General features: G+C 46.3%; 2 protein-coding genes across 2 annotated transcripts; both read left to right on the forward strand.

Annotated features, from left to right (window-relative positions):
- The first annotated feature begins 642 nt into the window (after positions 1-642).
- LOC135169131 (uncharacterized) lies at positions 643-4,578 on the forward strand. The gene is made up of 6 exons (XM_064133867.1): positions 643-1,663; positions 1,739-2,792; positions 2,880-3,864; positions 3,914-4,058; positions 4,171-4,263; positions 4,430-4,578. Exons 1-6 carry the CDS (start codon positions 643-645, stop codon positions 4,576-4,578), a joined length of 3,447 nt encoding a protein of 1,148 aa, XP_063989937.1.
- Positions 4,579-7,315: 2,737 nt separating this feature from the next.
- LOC135169118 (uncharacterized) lies at positions 7,316-9,561 on the forward strand. The gene is made up of 3 exons (XM_064133855.1): positions 7,316-7,416; positions 9,061-9,178; positions 9,259-9,561. The coding sequence occupies exons 1-3, from the start codon at positions 7,347-7,349 to the stop codon at positions 9,479-9,481; spliced, it is 411 nt and encodes a 136-aa protein (XP_063989925.1). The 5' UTR covers positions 7,316-7,346; the 3' UTR covers positions 9,482-9,561.
- Positions 9,562-18,421: the final 8,860 nt, after the last annotated feature.

Genomic DNA, 18,421 nt, shown 5'->3' on the forward strand with positions numbered 1-18,421 from the left:
CTGCTAGCCATGGCGCTAGTAAAAGCAGCATCACCACGAGGATATCTGATCGACGCCAGGGTGCTAATCGATCAAGGCTCAGAAATATCGTTCATCACCGACAATCTAGTTCGTCAACTCCACCTGAAACGAGCAAATTCAACGCTCGAACTAATCGGAATCGGTGGAACACCTTCAGGGACCACGAGAGGAGTGGTGCCAGTCGTGCTGCACTCAACGATTGGAAATCAACAAGTTGAAATCACCGCACACATCTTGACGAAACTCACCACACGACTGCCATCATTCTCATTTTCAACGACGAGGATCGGCTCACTACAGGATCTTGAATTAGCCGATCCAGACTATCTAGAGCCTGGACCAATCGACATCATCATCGGATCAGACAACTATGGGCGGATCATCAAAGAATAGGTTATCAAATCGACATCAACTCAACTAGTTGGCCAACAAACAGCATTTGGTTGGATAATATCAGGTCCAATCAACTGCCAAGGCTGTTCACCGAGAATCTCCTTAACTGCAGTACGGAGTTCCGCGAACGAACAGCTACTAGAGCTTCTCCAAAAATTCTGGGTCCAGGAAGAAATCAACAATGCAACGGAGTGTCATGAGCTATCACCAGAGGATCACCAGTGCGAGATGCACTTTCAAGCGACGCACTCCAGAGACGAGACCAGGCGCTATGTTGTGAGGCTCCCCCTGAAAACCTCAGCAACAGCCCTCGGTGACTCGAGGCTCAAAGCAACACGTCAACTACACTCGGTAATGAGACGCCTACAAAAGGATGAGGCGTACTCAGCCCTGTACAAGGCCTTTATCAGAGAGTATCATCAGTTAAATCACCTTCAAGAAGCACCAGAGACTCCAGAACCCTCACCAGCCTATTATCTACCGCACCACGGGGTTCTGAGAGACGATGCCATGACCACGAAACTACGAGTCGTATTTAACGGCTCCAGCGCGAGCTCAACACGAATCTCATTGAACGACATTCTCTATTCTGGAGGAAAACTGCAAGTGGATGCAGTCAACGTCCTCACATGGGTGAGGAAACATCAGTTCGTTTTTGGGACAGACATCATGAAGATGTTTCGCCAAATTCGGGTTCATCACGACGATTGGGATCTGCAACGAATTTTGTGGCTCAATGAAGACAATGAAGAGATCACCTATCAACTGACCACAGTCACCTATGGGCTCAACTGTTCACCATGGATATCACTAAGAGTCCTTCAACAACTGGTGGAGGATGAAGGTCACCGCTTCCCAGCAGCAGTAGAGACACTCAGAAAAGGTCGCTACGTAGACGATATCTACGGCGGTGCCGACTCCATCGATCAACTAAAAGAAATCGCTACTCAACTACAAGGACTTTGCGAAGCCGGTGGCTTCCCACTCCAAAAATGGAGCAGCAACTCACCAGAAGCTCTTCAACAATTAGGCCTCTCACCACAGAACTCAACAGTGCATTTCGAAGAAGCAATGACCAAGGTCTTAGGCTTTTGCTGGCAGCAATCAACCGATACATTCAAATACAAGGTCAATAACTTCACCTCAAAGACGTTCACCAAGAGATCAGTGCGATCAGAGATCGCCCAAATCTTTGATCCACTGGGATTCATCGCTCCAGTTGTCATCCTTGGCAAACTCTTCATCCAAAGTCTATGAAGATTGAAACTTAAATGGGATGATCCCTTGCCGACGGACTACGTACGATAATGGAGGAAATTTCGAGCGGAAATCAACGAGCTAGATAAGGTCTCAATCCCGAGATGGCTCAGACTGTCAACAGAATCGATCAACATACAACTCCACGGGTTCGCCGATGCATCCAAATCGGCAATGAGCGCAGTAGTCTACATCAGATTAAAGAAACTCAACGAACCGACCTCAACAATCATCGTATGTGCAAAACCGAGGGTGGCACCACTCAAGGAAATGACCATCCCTCGCCTCGAACTCACCGCTGTACTACTGCTCACCCGCCTTGCAAAGACAACTCACCAAATGCTAGAACTCAACAACGTGGAAACTCACCACTGGTCAGACTCATCTGTTGCTCTGGCGTGGATAACCAGTCATCCCTCACGCTGGAAGGAATTTGTCCACAACAGAGTAGCAGAAATCCAAGAGACATTGCCAGAAGCAACATGGAGGCACATCAGTGGAAAGGAAAATCCAGCAGATTGTGCCTCAAGGGGGATCTCAACAAATCAACTCATCGAACATCCACTCTGGTGGTCAGGACCTGACTGGCTTAATCTAGAGCCAGACCAGTGGCCACAATCAACAATAGACGTCCCTGCAGAGGTCTCAATGGAAGCGAAACCATCACCAGCTCATCCAGTCGCAGCTGAGGTCAACGTTCACGCACTAGCAGAGTTGCTAGACAGATACTCAACACTATCAAAGGTGCTGCAAGTGTCAGCGACCATCAACAGGGCAATCAATAGGTTCAGAAGGCAACCAACACCCCAGACACCAGTCCTCACACCTGACGAACTCAACAAGGCTCGGCTATTCTGGGTAAGACTAACACAAAAACAATTCTTTGCTTCAGCAATAAGGACCCTCAGGAGAGACCATCAACTGCCAACGGGACATCAACTAGCCAAGATGACTCCATTCCTAGACGAGCTAGGCATCATGAGAGTCGGAGGACGACTCAGAAACGCTCAACTAGACGCTGACGAGATGCACCCCCTCATACTGCCTCGCCAGTCGCGACTCACCACACTGGTCATCAACGAAGCTCACCAACGAGCACTCCATGGAGGAACTCAACTCACGTTGGCAATCACCCGCCAATAATACTGGATAATTGGCGGCAGAGGCACTGTTCGATCCCACATCCTACACTGTGTCATCTGTACCAGATATCGGGCGCAACGAGCCCAACAGCTGATGGGACAACTTCCCACAGCAAGAGTATCACCATCGAGAGCATTCCTCCACACAGGGGTGGATTATGCTGGTCCAATGCCCATACTTAAGTGGAGACCAACAAATGCTCACCCAGCCGCGGTGCACATCGCAGTCTTCGTCTGCCTGAGCACATCAGCAGTGCACCTGGAGCTGGTCACGCGTCAAAGCACAGACGCAGTCATCGCAGCATTCAAGAGATTCACCGGGAGAAGAGGAATCCCCCAAGTGATGTATAGTGACAACGGAAGCAACTTTGACGGAGCTGCTGGAGTCCTACATCGATTATACAACGAGGAATCACCAGAGAATCAACAAATCCAAGCTGCACTTGCCACAAATGGAACTCGCTGGAGCTTCATCCCAGCACGAGCACCCCATTTTGGTGGCAAATGGGAAGCAGCGGTGAAATCAACGAAACATCACCTGAAACGTACGCTGAGAACAACGACACTCACCTATGAAGAGCTCAACACCATCTTGATCCAGATCGAGGCCTGCCTAAACTCCAGGCCGATCTCACGAATGTCTGATGACCCAGACGACCTTCAAGCGCTCACCCCAGGACACTTCCTGATAGGTGAGCCACTTCAACTGATCCCAGAGCCATCCTACTTGGATGACAATCCATCCAAGATGCATCGGTGGAACGTAATCACCCAGAAAATTCCACAATTCTGGTCAAGATGGTCAAAAGAATGTCTTCAACGATACCTGGCCATCTACAAGTGGAATCAACGCCAGGAAAATATCAAGGTTGGAGACATGGTGCTAGTGGTGAACGAAAACTTTCCACCAGCAAGGTGGCCACTAGCACGAGTCACCGCAGTTCACCCGGGAGACGACGGACTCACCAGAGTAGCGACTGTCAAGACACCCTACTCAGAAGTAGCCAGGCACGCGGACGGTACGCCTAATCCAGAGAGGTACCAAAGACGAGTCAGCACCTGGGATCGATCCATCACCAAAGTCTGCCTGCTACCAACAGAACTGCAAGAAGATCAACAAGAACTTCAAGGGGACTCCCAGGAATCACAGGACTGAGAGATATCATCAAACTAGAAATCAACCCACCAGAAATCAACTCACAAGCTCAACAGTTAATCAACAGAATAAATTCACCACCTCCGATGGTGAATTGCCCCCGGGATGTTTAGAATTAAGATAAACTCGGGCGGTTTCAACGAAAAGTAATTATCGGAAAACTCCGGCAATGATCGTGACCTGTCGGTCAACGGTCACCAGCCGAAGTCTATCACTCATCTTTGAAAAATCACCCCACTCACCTAGAGTCTATCATCGACCTTCACCGCGAAAAGTTCGCTATCGAAACTCACCGTGAAATCAACTAAATTGTACATCAACATAATTTAACCGTACATCAACTAATCAACTTGTAAAGACTGTAATAACCCGCATTGAAATTGACCACGCGTTTTAATAAATTAACAAATCGTTGTGTGTGATAACTTCCGCGATTTAAATTCTTTACATGATCAACCAGTTTTCCTGAAATCTCCTGATCCACCCTACTCAACTGTTCCCTCAACAAACATAGACTATTTAATAACACTTCTCACTTCTCTATATAACCTTGAACACTTAGAAACACTATATAACGTCGATAAACAACAAATGCTGCACGACTCTTGAAATATATGTATATCTTAATAAAACAAAGAGTCTCCAACAATATTCGCTATACGTGTAGTATAGGCGGAAATTACCATTTGTCATCTCTCGCTATACTCCCGCGCTCAGCTCACGCTCTACGCATGCGCTTCGCTTGCGCATCAGTCCCATTCCTTTGCGTTGGCGCAATTCGAATGCCTGCCAGTCAGTGAGCTATGCGCGTTACATACGATATTCGATTTACACCCGAACGAGCGCAAAGAAGTTTCACTTCAAAATCGTGTTACGAATCGTATTGAGAATTGGTCGGGAAGTTAGTAGTTCGACCCGTAATGGGTTACACGGACTCCAACACAACGCAACAACATTGGGAGCGAGCGTAGCGAGCGACCAACAACTCAGACAGATTTTTTTATTAATAATTTGGATGACTTATTATTGACTTATTATTCCGTAGACGGTTCAAGCCAGAGGTGCAATCAGCCTCACAGCCATTTTACACCCTGCCCTTAGGCTGCCGTCTAGTCGCTGGTATCGAGTATCTGTGCCCTACGAGCAAACTCATAGAGCGCCTTGATCTCGTCACTGTGGACGCATATGTCTGTGCATGCAGACCCAAAAACATCCCACCTGACTTCATCGAGTCCGCTGCATCTTGTGCATCGGAGAAGAGGATCCTCCTCCGTCAACCCGCATCTTTTGAATAGGGGGTCAGTCCCCTCGCCAATCCTTGATAAATACAGAGCCAGGGGCTAGTGTCCAGTGATGAGCCCCACTATAGCGCGGAGCTTAGCCCTGTTTAGGATCAACAAAGTCTCTGCAATCTTCCTAGTGGGTTTTTCTAGGAAGGATTTCACGTGCCTGGCACCTCTCTCCGAGTCCCATCTCTGCACAATCCTCCTATCCCCACGCTCCGGGACCAGGTCCTTCACAAAATCGATGTGCACGCCTACGTGCTCCACCTCTCCACGAAAGGCCCTGTTGCTACCGTTCTTTGCCAGCTCATCGGCTTTCTCATTGCCTTTGATGCCAGCGTGGCCCGGAATCCAAGCCACCTCAAGCCGATTATTTACGGCAATTTCCTCCATCAGCTCAACGCATTCACCCACTAACTTAGAGCAACACTCATACCTCAGGATTGCCCTCAGCGCGCGCCTGCTGTCTGTGTAGATGAAGATCTTTTTGCCCTTGTCCCCTCTCTCCAGGATCATCCTGGCGCAGGTCCTTAGGGCAACCAGCTCAGTCTGGAGCACGGTTGTGTGCGAGTCCAGCCCAATGGTCCTCGCTATTGCGGGCCCCTCTGACCAGCCCCGCGCTCCTGCCCGTCCGCTCACCCGTGATCTGACCGTATACCATACTAGGCCGCGGGGTGACGCCCAGTCCGCGTCCTTTCCTGACGGGGTTTCCCCTCACCCAAGGTTGACGGAGAACTTCCTGCGAAAGTGCCATCTGGGTCTGCAGGCGTCAGCACCACGCGACAGTAGCCCGTCCAGCTCACCGTCCGCGCGGAGGACACTAGCGTGCCCATTCCTGGCTCCCTTCCAAGTTCCCTGTAGCCCCAATCTTGCGGCCGCTTTTATCGTCTCCTCCCTTATAATTAGGTGTGGCGGTTCCATAAAGAGCCGGGCCTCCAACGCTGAGCTCGGGGTCGTTCTGAGAGCCCCTTTTATGCCCAGCATCGCAAGCCTGCCTATTCTGTCCACCGCTTTCCTGTGGCGGGCCTTGTTCAAGGCTGTCCACCACACGGCGGCTGCGTATGTTAGCTGTGGGGTCATAATGGCTGTGTAGATACACTTGACCATCCTCGGCCTTACACCCCATGTGCTTCCGAACATTCGCCTGCACGCCCAGTATGTCATAGTGACCTTGCTAGTCTGCATGGCGATATGCGTTTTCCAGCTGAGCTTCTTGTCGTGCCACATACCTAGGTATTTGACCTCCCCCGAGAATTCCAGCATTGTGTTATAAATGGAGGGAGCTTTAACAGCACCCCTCCGTCTGCATGTAAAGTGCACCATCTCCGTTTTGCCTGGATTTACCCTTAGGCCCTTCGATGTGCACCAGTGCTGAACATAGTCCAGCGCTTTCTGCATTTTGCTATGTAGCGTGCTCGCGTTCCTGCTAGTTACCAGCAGTGCCACATCATCTGCGTATGCGACTGTCCTTACACCCAGTTCCTCGAGTCCAGTGAGGAGGCCGTCAACAACGAGGAGCCAAAGCAGCGGAGAGATCACCCTCCTCTGCGGGCAGTCCCTCCCTTCCGCAGCCCTTACCTCACTGTCCCCAAGGGTGGAGTGGACAACTCCTGTTCGGAGCATGGCGGCTATCCATTTGATGACCGATTTCTCGATCCCAAAAGCTGCCGCAGCTTTCTCCATCGTATCAAAGGAAGTATTGTCGAAGGCCCCTTCGATGTCTATGAAGACCCCAAGGGTGTCCTCCCCCCTTTCCTTTGCATTTTCTATTGTGCCCACCAAGTGGTGCAGCGCAGTCTCAGTTGATCTGCCAGCTTCGTAAGCATGTTGTGAGGAGCATATCTGGTTAGTCCTCAGTGCCAGCTCCTTAATGTGCCTGTCGACCAGCCTCTCCAGCGTTTTCAACAAGAAGGAGCTCAGGCTGATTGGTATGTAGGCCTTCGCGTTGTCGTAGCTGCATTTACCCGGTTTGGGGATAAAGACAATCCTGACTTCCCGCCACCTGCCACACACATAGCCCAATGCTAGGCAGGCCCTAAATGCTGGTATCAGTCTGCGCAGGAGCAATGGGCCCCCTTTTCGCAAGAGGGCCGCATGAATCCCATCCGGACCCGGACTCTTGTACATTTCGAAGGAGTCCAGGAGTCGGGTGATGCGCCAGTTCGTGAGTATTTTGTATATTTTGGCCATTCGTTGGGCCCATCCAATCTCCCAGGTTTTTTGAATTACAAAACTTTGTCCAACACTGTCGACGGTGATCATTGGGTACAGAAAAAGATGAAAGAATGTATCATGTGGTGAGGGTTGCACTCGGGGCCTGTTCTCATAAGCCTTCTACTACTTTGTTTTTAGGGCTTTCGTCTCAGAATACTTGTCAAATTTAACCAGCAGATGGTAATGGTGGAGTGATCCGGTCTGCCACTCTCGATCGGTATACAGGTGCCTCAGTCGCCGGCGTACCGCCGGAGTTAATGGATATACAATGTGAACGCTTAATAGAATAAAAGTCAATGATTTTATTTGAATCAACGAAAGGGATCTAGACACATTTGGCTAGACATTGACGTAATTAACACTTTAATTAAGGGGTTACATGGGTTTCGTCGGGCAAAAAACGGCCTTTTTTCAATAATTTTTTTTGCATGTAAAAAATGAAATATTTAGATGAAACGTTTTATTATTTAAAAGATACATATTTAATAAACATTTTGTGAAATTTTCAAAAAAAAATATCAAGATGGCGGCCATTACGACGCCTTTTCCGGCAGTCCCTCGGAAAAAAGGTGCCTCCGCGTTGTCAGCAGAACTTCTTTCAGGATTATCTGAAATGAAAGGAAAAAATTCGTGTTTTAGTAAAGACCATAAACTAGGTATTGGACGAAGGAAAAAAAAATGAAAATTCGATTTTTGGCAGACATTTTTATAAAAAAATGCAAATTTTGATGAAAATTTCTCGAAATTTTTCAATTTTTAAATAGTTGTAATTAAAAAAAAAAATCCTTCGTTCAAGACCTTGTAAATAATATCTCGAAGACTTGTGTAAAATTTCATTAAGATCGGTTGAGTAGTTCGCGAGAAATCTTGACAACCGACTTTGAAAACATAGTTTTGAGAAAAACGCGTTTAAAGTTTTGGAGACAATAAAAGTGGGGAAAAAAATTTTTTTTTTCAACTTACATTGAATCGTCGATTCCTGGGCCATAAAGTAGAGAACCTGCTGCAGCTGCAATGTCCAGGGCATCCTTTTGCTCCTGTCGATGACGAACCCTGGCTTATCTGGGCTCTAGACACTTTAAACGGCTCTAGACACTTTGAATTACCTGACCTCGAGCGTCCGTCTTTTCAGGGCTGTATCTCCGAAACTATTACTCGGATGAACTTGAGAATTTAGGACAATATTCTAGAGATGTTATAGAATTTAATAAGGCAAAAAAAAATCGATTTTTTGAAACCGTGAAACCCATGTATCCCCTTAATCCGATTGCGATCGAGTCACTATCGAGTGATCTGTTAGGGAGGCCATTGCCATCTACTGACCTGCCTGAGTACCACCAACACTCGCCTCAGTGTCATCTATTATAAACTTCGATAAACGACGTCCGCTGGCTGCCATCAACCCTCCATTTTGGATTCTAATAGCGAATCACTGAGCCCCCCCAAAAAAGAGACCCTATTACCACTGTCGGCATAATGTCGGCCGCTCCCACCATTACCGTCGGCAGTGATAGGGCCGAGGGTCGGCCATCCTTATCGACAGTGGCAAAGCAGTCGTCCGGGAATATTGATTCATTTCACTTTACCATTTCAGGAATTTCCTTCGTCGAAAACAACAATAGCTTCTACCTTCAGCTGTACGCGCTCACGTATGAGACTAATAGTATCCTCCCTAGGTGGAACCCTCGCGAGATGCGTCCCGCCCATCGAAAGTAAGTTTATAGGACACATTTAATGTCTTTTCATTTCTCTCTATTTGTCCTCTTTAACCATTTCATTCTCCGAATTTTAGGCGGCCGGAGACATATGTCAAATTTCAATTGTCGAATCAAGGGGATAAGACAGTAGGACAAGTGTTACCATTACTGAATGCTAATGCTGCTGAGTCTGACCCACCAGCACTATTGGGGGGCCTTGGAATTGCATACGATACCAGATTTGGGGGGATGATTTCGCCGAAAATTAAGGGCTTTGATTTCCCTTTTATATTTGAAAAACTCGAGAAGGAAACATGATAAATATAAGATGTACCCAAATATTCTACAATTGCGATAGTGATTGATTAAATAAATAAATATTTTCTTCAAGTAAGTGAATCGTCTTAAACTATTATTCTATGATTTTTCCTTGCCGGCGATACGAGGGGCCTACCATAAGCCTTATAGGCTGCGAGCGGCATTATAGACTGCCATGACCTTATAACCTGCCATGGGCCTTAAATGCTGCAATGGGCCTTGTCGGTTCCAATGGGCCTTAGTGGGTGCTTTGGGCCTTATAGGCTGCAATGGGCCTTATTGCCTCCAATGGGCCGGACTGGTTGCAATGGGTCTTATTGGTGGCATTGGGCCTTATAAGCTGCATTGGGCCTTATACCCTGCAATGGGCCTCATAGGCTGTAATGGGCGTTATAGGCTGCCATTCCATTCCATGGTATAAATTCCTGAGGTATATCTTTTGCTGGATCGAAAGCAGGGATGTCTAGAAGAGGAGAAATGAGTGATTCTATAGTTTTTTTGTCTTTCAAGTGATGCAGTGGTTGTTTCTGTTCGATGAAGGATTCTCCTGTTCTCCTTGGACAATTCACGTCTGGATAGACTCTACGGTTACTTAAAGTCATACCTTTGATCGTTCATCTTTCACATCCGTCAAAACCTGTTGGACCTTTACAACACTTGCAAAATGCCCTAGTAGGGCCATCAGTAGTAATGGTGAGGAGTTCGCAATTTTTTCGCTTCTTCCACAAAGTCATGTAAATAATCTGTAACTCGTAGTGGCTGTCCTTTTCCATAGTATAGGCCAACGACGAATGGAGTACAATCATAATCTTTCGTGGTACAATTTGGCTGAAATCGGCCACAGTTGCTCAGTGGATGAACGGTACATTGCAGCTCCAGCAATATGGACGAGAATTTTTATGATGTCTTCAGAATGGACCTACGAATTTATCCGTTTAGCCAAGCCAGTCTCAATTCCCAACTAAACGTAAACGTAATAGATTCTTACAACTGATAATTGATTTTGAGTCGACTCGATGATTAAATCCTAGTAATTGACTTGCTGTCTTGGGTAAATTTTTATACCCTTCTGAAGTGAAAATTGTGAGGATATCAATGATCAATTGTAAACGAATATGACCAATGTGATCGGTTGCCAGTTTCCGAATTTTTACGGCAATATTCCGTGATGATTTTTCTTCAAAGAGGTTAGTCTCATTCCCAGTAGAACTGTTTCCATGATAGAAAACTTCAAGTTCTAAGGGATCAGTAATCTCGATCACGCCATTCGAAGGCTCCTCTTGAGTACTGGATTTGGCAATCTGGATAGGATTATTAAAATGAACGAATTGTTCATCATTTTTGGAGCTTCAAAGAACCATCCAGCTCTTGGCTCTCCTTCATTACAACCAACTGACGAAGTTGCACTCTCACTTCCAACATATTCTCTAAATTGTACTTTATCGACACTTAATTCACGGTCCCATAGTGCCGGCGAATCTTCAATGTCACTGTCAACTTCACTATTTACTCCATAATATTTAGTAGAGTTACTTTTATCCGCAAAGTTTACATTTTCACCTTCGTTATCAATAATGTCATCCTGTTTCTCCATTTTTTTAGGAATCTGTGTTTTCCTACTTTTTATAAGCATCCGAGTATTCGAATTTGTTTGGCTTTATGATCAGACTCTATCAGCAAGACTAGAAACAAGGTTAGAATTGATATTTCTGCTTGGAGATGTTAGAGATGTACCTTATAGTGCAAGCAGAGACATATTAAAATAATATGCAGAAGGATGGGAGAAACAAAAAAATCAAATAATCTATGAACGGTAGACACCATCGGTCGATGATTGGAGATCGGCCTCGGGGCAACTTTGGCGGCACCGTGGACACAAACTTTGGATGGCAGCTTTCAATCAGTGTTGGTCCAAACTCGGTATCTAGGTTCAGTCCGTGGGTGTATACTATCTCTGGTCCATCATTAAAAACCGTTCTTGAGCCAACTGTGCCTGAACCTTGGATGCCGTTTTTGGGGCAACAATCTTGGCCAAACCTTGGGTTGAACTGAGGCTGAAATGAGGTCCATGCTTGTTTACGAAGCTTCAGTTATTGAGAGTAAGCCAGGCTTAGACCGATTGTTAAAGCTCGGCGCTTCCTGCCTGAGCTGGTGTTGGCCGGACACTGATGAGGCAGCAGGGCAAGGGTCTGGAGTGCGCTGACGAATCCTGGTTAGCGAGACTCCACTGTCCATATTTCCTCCACGTAGGGTGTGAGGCAGGCTAAATACTCTCGGCCGTCGGGCCTCCAAGGTCCTCTGAACCATTCGAGCTCGCAGTTGTGACGGCGTGGCCGGGGTGATCGGCTGGTCGTGGGGAAGTCGAGGTTGGGGCCCAATCCTGGTGGTGGCGCCCTGGGGTGCAGGTACTGGAGAGGAGACGTAGATTACTTCGTCGGTGCGGATGGTGGGCGCGGTGTGGTCGTCGGTGGCTTGCACCTGCATCCTCTCCTCTGTTGGGGGATTTTTAGCTACCTCGGTGGTAGCCGGAAGGTCCGGTGCTAGTAGTGTCGGGGGAGCGACGGCCCCGTCCCTCCTGGGCGAAACGATTGCCTCACCGCCTTTGTGTGGGGTCTCCACCTCCTGGCTCAGAGGTGTGATAGCTGGCGTCCCGCCGTGGGGTGGCGTGTCGGTACATGCTGCTCGAGCCTGGATTTTGGCGGCCATCTCCATGGGGACCTGGAGCAGTAACTCCCGGGATCTCCCCGGCCTCCAGGGCCGTTCGGCTACGAAGGTCCGTAGTGGTGGAGTGACCCTGCCGATCGTGGATGGCGCCCCTGTGTCTACGGAAGGTGGTGGCGGGAATGTCTCTGCAACCTCCATGGGCTCTGGATCTGGTGGATGGTTTGGGCCCGGTGTCGCTAGGTTTGGCGTCGCCCCTTTATTCGTGTCCTTCGATTTACTTTTGTGCTTTTTCTTCCTCTTTACTTTGGTCTCCTTTCATTCCTTGAAGAAAACATAAGATGGCTTCGGAAAGACCTTCGAGTCCGTGGGGGAAAGGATGCCTCAAAGCCGAGGCTTCGGATGGTTCGTCCCGGTTACTGGTCAGGTTCCCGACACGATGTATTGTTTTAGTTCTTGCACCGCGACCTCCGCGCGTACCGTACCTTCGACAATTTCCGGTCGATAATGAATGCGCCTTCAACTGGGTGTGCTAACGTAGCGGAGAATCGCTTCGCGGCGATCCACGAGGGGTGCGATCGGCGCATTACTAGCACGCCTTCTTGGAATTCTACGCCCCTACGCCTATGATTGTAGTGGTGTGCTTGCTTGTTTAATGATTCTGTTATGGCGTCGACGAGAGCTTTACGCAGCGCGTCTAACCGCTTCATACGGTCGATCCACTCCCCTGGATTCCCAGGGAGGATTTCGAGGATGCCTTCAAGCTCGCGCTTGAGAAAAACAGCGGATTGGGGCTCCCTGCCGATGTTCGTGAACGTTGGCGTGGCTTGGAGGGCGGGGTGATGCGCGGTATTGTACGCGAATTGAAACTCGTACAAGTGAATATCCCAAGTCCGATGGTCACTTTCGATGAATGCTCGTAGCATTGTCTTTAATACGCGGTTCACCCTTTCCTTCGTGTTGGCTTGGTAATGGTACCGTGGGGTCGTCTCATAGCGAGTACGGGTGCTGGCTAGGAGCGATTTTATCTCGTGGTTGACGAACTCAGTACCGTTGTCCGAGAAGAATACACGAGGAGCTCCCCATCGGGATATTATCACCTTCTCCAGACTTTCGCGGATAGCCTTTCGGGTGGCTCGACGAAACGAGATGATATCCACCCAGCGAGTCAAGAGGTCTTGGATCACCAGCACGAATGAAAATCCGTTTTTACTCGGCGTCATCGGTGCAATGATATCCGCGGCTACGGTGTCCCAAGGACCCCTAATCACTCTGCGACCCATAAGGCCACGAGGAGGGTGTTGCTCAACTTTACATCGTTGACATGTGTCACACTGCCGTACGAACGCAACGTCATAGCGAAACATATTCGGGCAGTAGTCCGAGATGTACAACCGACGATAGGTCTTATCCACGCCAAGATGACCGGCTTGGGGAAGTTCATGGCATTGCGACTTTGCCTGATCGCGTAGTTCGCGAGGGAGAACGAGTTGTCATCCATCCATGTCTTCCATTTCCGTGGAGATGACATATGAAGGCCGGTGGAAAGTTATCACGTGTAAATAGTGTACATTTGGGTTGAATTATATTGGATCACCTTACGGCATAATCAACGTGTTTTTTGTCACCATCCGAGTCGGAAAATCATCTCTCCTCTTCCGCTTCCAATCCACCCTAACCCGGAAAAAACATCAATTCCCAAACAGACAGCATACATTGTCTAGGCTTGGTTGACTGAGTTGATGAATTAATTTTGGTAATTGTATAGTTTCGCTCCCCTCACAAGAATCATTGGAAATGGGCTAAAGGATTCAATTTTTGCGTAAAAAATGAGATGGCCAGTTGGGATTTGAACCCACACCTCCAGATGTCCCGTCTGTCACTCTAACCAATTGAGCTACCGAGTGTCTCCGTCTTTTCCATCAAATTTCTCGTCCTTTAGACTCATTTTCCGCCGCCTACCAGCCTTTAGGCATAATTCAAATATTGAATTTCTGTGTGGGGGTTATTCTAGACATTTACCCTGAGAACTATTGTTTGAATTTACTTCTGCGATTGACTGTTGTGGCCCCATGGTGCTACTCGACTTTTCCATAAAATCATGCATGCGGCTTATAACTTCGTAAAAAATCCTTTCAAACTCCTCCTAGTCGTTTGACTCTATTCCCATGAGCGTATCGATTAATTGAGTAATGGACTCGAACTCTTCCGACTCGATTTTAGTCAAACGCACTATAATTTTCGTTTTCTTAGTTTGAGTAAACGGATCATGTAAAAAGCTTGTAAACCTTGTGAGTCTACTTTTCAGCGCGCCTCTTTGAGTTTTCAATTTTGACAACTCCCTACCAGCATCACTGTCCCGTCTTGACGGTAATTTTGGTTAAAATTGGTAAGTACTGCGACAACCAAGCTACGGTATTTTCACTTGGCGTGTTATGTTTGTTTTAAAAGGGTTTAGTTATTTTAAGGTTTAGCAATGAATAGAAATGCGTTGAGTCACTTGAACGATCACTATTTAATTGCACTAAATTCTTTTATACACTTTAAATTACACTAGTTTTATAAGTATCACCTTCTCTTAAATTTCGAATTCTAAGACTAACTGAAGCTGAATTCTATGGAATGGAAGACTTGGCTAGGTCGATTTGAAGGTGAATTTTAAAGCGCGAAGTGCACTTTTGAATTGTTCGATGTAGCCTAACTTGTCAAGCTTTCAAAAGGAAGTTCTTGGCTCTCACTAAGAAGAGTGGGAAAGGATTTTCCTAAAATTGATTGGTCGCGAAAAATCGAAAGAGTATTTCCTGAGCTACAATTGGTCACCCAATGGGATAGGAAAAATATGTATAAAAAAAAGGAGAAAGTGCACCTATGACCGATGCTCTTTCGCAACACAGCGAGGGTCACACATATGCTGACCACCCGAATTATTTTGAGTTAACCAAAAAAAGAAACTGTTGGGAATCCGGCTAAATTCCTAGCCTTCCCTTCCCCCGCGCTGGCCAACCGATGACGGCTCGACCCCTGGCCTAAAACAACCCGCTGTTGCCAGGGGAACTTTTGGCATATTTGCCTAATTGGGGCGCCACTTTCCGGAAACGTTAATCCCGGAAACACGCCCTCAGACCAATGGGAATGATCACGTGCCGCCAATTAGGGCTTTTCTCGGCCGTCGCCCTCTCAAGATCGCTCTCTCCTCGTTCGGACTTCAACCTGATACCACGCGTATTAGTGTTCTCTAGTGCAACTCTGTATCGATATCTCCGGATTAAACTCAAATCGTAGTTCTCAGTAATTATAAGTGATCGCTCAACCATAGTGTAATTGAAATTAGTTGTATAGTTTTTTTATAATAAACTGACATTGAACCGCTCAACACGGGTATAAAATTGTGTAGCGTTTTGTGCCGGCCCCCCTCATTCCCTCCTCGCCACATCTCGCCACTTATTGCTCTCCCCACCCACTCCACTCCCACAAACCAGACATCTTATCAAACACCCACCCACTATCAAGTAATTTTAAATGCAGAGAATGTTTTTTGGTTTAGTTTCATGAGGCCCTCCCTGCACGAATACTAAAAGGGAATATCATGACCTGTTGGATTTTGGGACTCACGCAACTACAACATTCCCTCCACTATCAAATAATGTCCAATGTAGAGACTATTTATTGGTTCAGTGTCATGAGAAATGAAAATTTAAGCCTTAATATGGGTCCCTCTTGCCAGAAGAAAGTGGGTGAGACCTCAAATGAATTTGTAAAATTACCTGTAGAGTTAGTTACACTCGAACTTTCTAAGGAAGAAGTAGTCGCTTCTAACCTATTGTCAATTCAAAAACTTGGTACAATACACATACGATTTTACACAAGTGCAGTATTCCCTGTGTTGTAAGAAAGTTCTGGATCGGAGGGGATCGGTGTGGGTGGGTTTGAGCAGTCCACAAAAAAAGAATAATTACACTGCACGTGTCACCCTAAGTCACGTTTATTTTTAACAAACACAGTTTATCAGTCTTGATAAAGTCAGTTATTTAATACACGATTAATGGGCGGTACTTTGTAATTAGTATTACTTGTTTCAGCGGTCCAAAAAGAATATTTATTAGATATCCGAGCGACACTTGAACACGTGTTACTGTTAAAGTAGCCCGGAAGCGAATGAACGAGCGGAATCGCCCGATCGATCAAATTGGTCGATTTCGGGGATCCTCGTGGTCGGTGGTGGGGCAGCTTCCCTATGCAGGGTAGCTCGGACCGGTCCAGGAAGTGGCGCTCCATCACCCAAAAAATGTGAGGTAGGCCCATGGTAACAACTGGGTTGTTATGATTTTGCCTACCAGTGAGCAGGCTTAAGTGTAGTGGTGGAATCCTGTCGATTTCTAGGAATTCCAACACCCTGTATTTATTTAAGGGGCATCCAATTAATTTTGCCTGCCCGACATATACACGAGTTCACCGAGTGAGTGAAACCTTCGTGTCATATGGTATTACGCTTCAAAACATGGTCCTTCGAGCCGGATAATCCACATAAAAAGTAAAATCTAAAGAACGATTCACCAAGTTACGCGCACTGTAGTCATTAGGGTAGCCCATCGATACATGGGACACGTTGCTAATTCATTCGTTTACGGCTAAACTTGATCGCATTACGCATCAAGAATGGGAAAAGTCGGTAATCGGGACAGAGATGCCGGTGATGAAGGAGTTCACGTCCTTTCTGGAGAAACGTTGTCAGATTCTCCAAGTTACGAGGATAAATCTGACAAATACATCGGTACCACCTGCGAAATTAAATCGTGGGAAGAAACAAGTGTTTGCAATCGCGCAATCATCAGACGGACGCGCAATTTGCTAAGGTTCGCACAACCCGAGTGGAAATTTCATCAGGCGACCCTGAAGTCGGATCAGTGTTGGACCCGACAATAGTCAGGTTTGCCTGAGATAGTAATCCCCGAGGAGAAACTGATCAAATCTTGATCCGGTTTGTGTAATCAAAAATAACTCAGGTTAATTATGATCAGGTTCTGATCTGATCGGCTTGAGCTTAATTTGATATCAGGTCGCCTGAAATAAAACGGATGAAATTCTTATCTTCCTGAGATGATCTCAGCCATTACACGGTGTTATGAACCATTTCTGATGCGGTTGGAATGTGACTCAATTGATTTCAGGTTGAACCGGAAAAAAACCTGAGAATAAGATTATAAAGTTTTACATATATGTACTTTGAAAAAAAGTCGAATGCTGGCTTTTCGTGTGAATTTTAAATCGCTTTTGCACGTGAAATTATGAACATATAATTTGGTGAATGGTTTCAGGGAATATCCTAAATCTGAATGTTTCAGTATTGAATTATTTTCACCATTTCAGACAAATTAATTACTTTTGTTTATTTGCCTCTCAATTTTATAAATGTAAAAAATTATTATATGTCTGGATCACCGAGATGACAGTTCTCCATAACCTCAATTTTCGAAGCCTACACGTGTTGTGTGAAAGGAATTTGTTTAGTTGAGGAACGTGATTTTTGGGTGGTCGGGCGGCGGAAAATTGGAATAGGTGTAGTGAGGGTGAGGTGAAGACACAAAAATAGTAATTTATGAAAACTTCGTATTTTCTAGTCACCAGTTGTAAAAATGATACAAAATTGTACAAAGTTCGTTGAAATTAACCCGTGTGAATTCGTTGATAGTTGAGTTGCAAAAATAACGTTGAGAGTCGCTGAAGAAAGCGAAAAGATCAAATTAGTTGACTGATACGTTGAATGTACGGTGCGAGACTGACTTGGGGGGGGGGTCTCAAGTTCGTTACCGAGACGGATGACCAGTGACCCGATGAACCCCGGAAGTATCCGAAATTAATCGACCACTTGTCGTTGAGTTGGGGGGCGTTTTTATGTTTAGTTTAAACAGAATTGATTGAATTTAACTGAAATTTTTAAAATTAAGAATATATTATTGACAATTAGTGACAATGAGTGATGATACGGAAAGAGGTGCACATGACCGGGTAGTGACCAGGTAACGTCTAAAAAGATTCCGAAAATTTCGACGTGAAAATAAAATTGATGAAAAGAGTGCTGCTGGAACCTCATCGTCTGTCACCATTGACAACTGCACAAACATCGCAATGGATGTGAATGAGCATATCTCATCAGATATTTCCCAATCCGATGAGATAAACCGATACTCTACGGCTGGAGATGTAGGACTGGATCTTTCTGCTGAATTTTCTCATTTGGAAGTCAATGAAATCGGATCGGAGTGATACATCGGGTAATTT

The sequence above is a fragment of the Diachasmimorpha longicaudata genome, chromosome 14 (genome assembly GCF_034640455.1).
Source record: "Diachasmimorpha longicaudata isolate KC_UGA_2023 chromosome 14, iyDiaLong2, whole genome shotgun sequence".
NCBI classification, from domain to species: domain Eukaryota; kingdom Metazoa; phylum Arthropoda; class Insecta; order Hymenoptera; family Braconidae; genus Diachasmimorpha; species Diachasmimorpha longicaudata.

What these genes read in the sequence shown, in the direction of transcription:
- LOC135169131 (XM_064133867.1), top strand. Translation starts at nt 643, where the DNA reads ATGCACTTTCAAGCGACGCACTCCAGAGACGAGACCAGGCGCTATGTT. An exon ending in CATGGAGGAACTCAACTCAC is followed by an intron (nt 2,793 to 2,879) that starts GTTGGCAATCAC and finishes CATCTGTACCAG; the next exon opens with ATATCGGGCGCAACGAGCCC. An exon ending in CAGAGAGGTACCAAAGACGA is followed by an intron (nt 3,865 to 3,913) that starts GTCAGCACCTGG and finishes TGCTACCAACAG; the next exon opens with AACTGCAAGAAGATCAACAA.
- LOC135169118 (XM_064133855.1), top strand. Translation starts at nt 7,347, where the DNA reads ATGAATCCCATCCGGACCCGGACTCTTGTACATTTCGAAGGAGTCCAG. An exon ending in GTCGGGTGATGCGCCAGTTC is followed by an intron (nt 7,417 to 9,060) that starts GTGAGTATTTTG and finishes TTACCATTTCAG; the next exon opens with GAATTTCCTTCGTCGAAAAC. An exon ending in ATGCGTCCCGCCCATCGAAA is followed by an intron (nt 9,179 to 9,258) that starts GTAAGTTTATAG and finishes TCCGAATTTTAG; the next exon opens with GCGGCCGGAGACATATGTCA.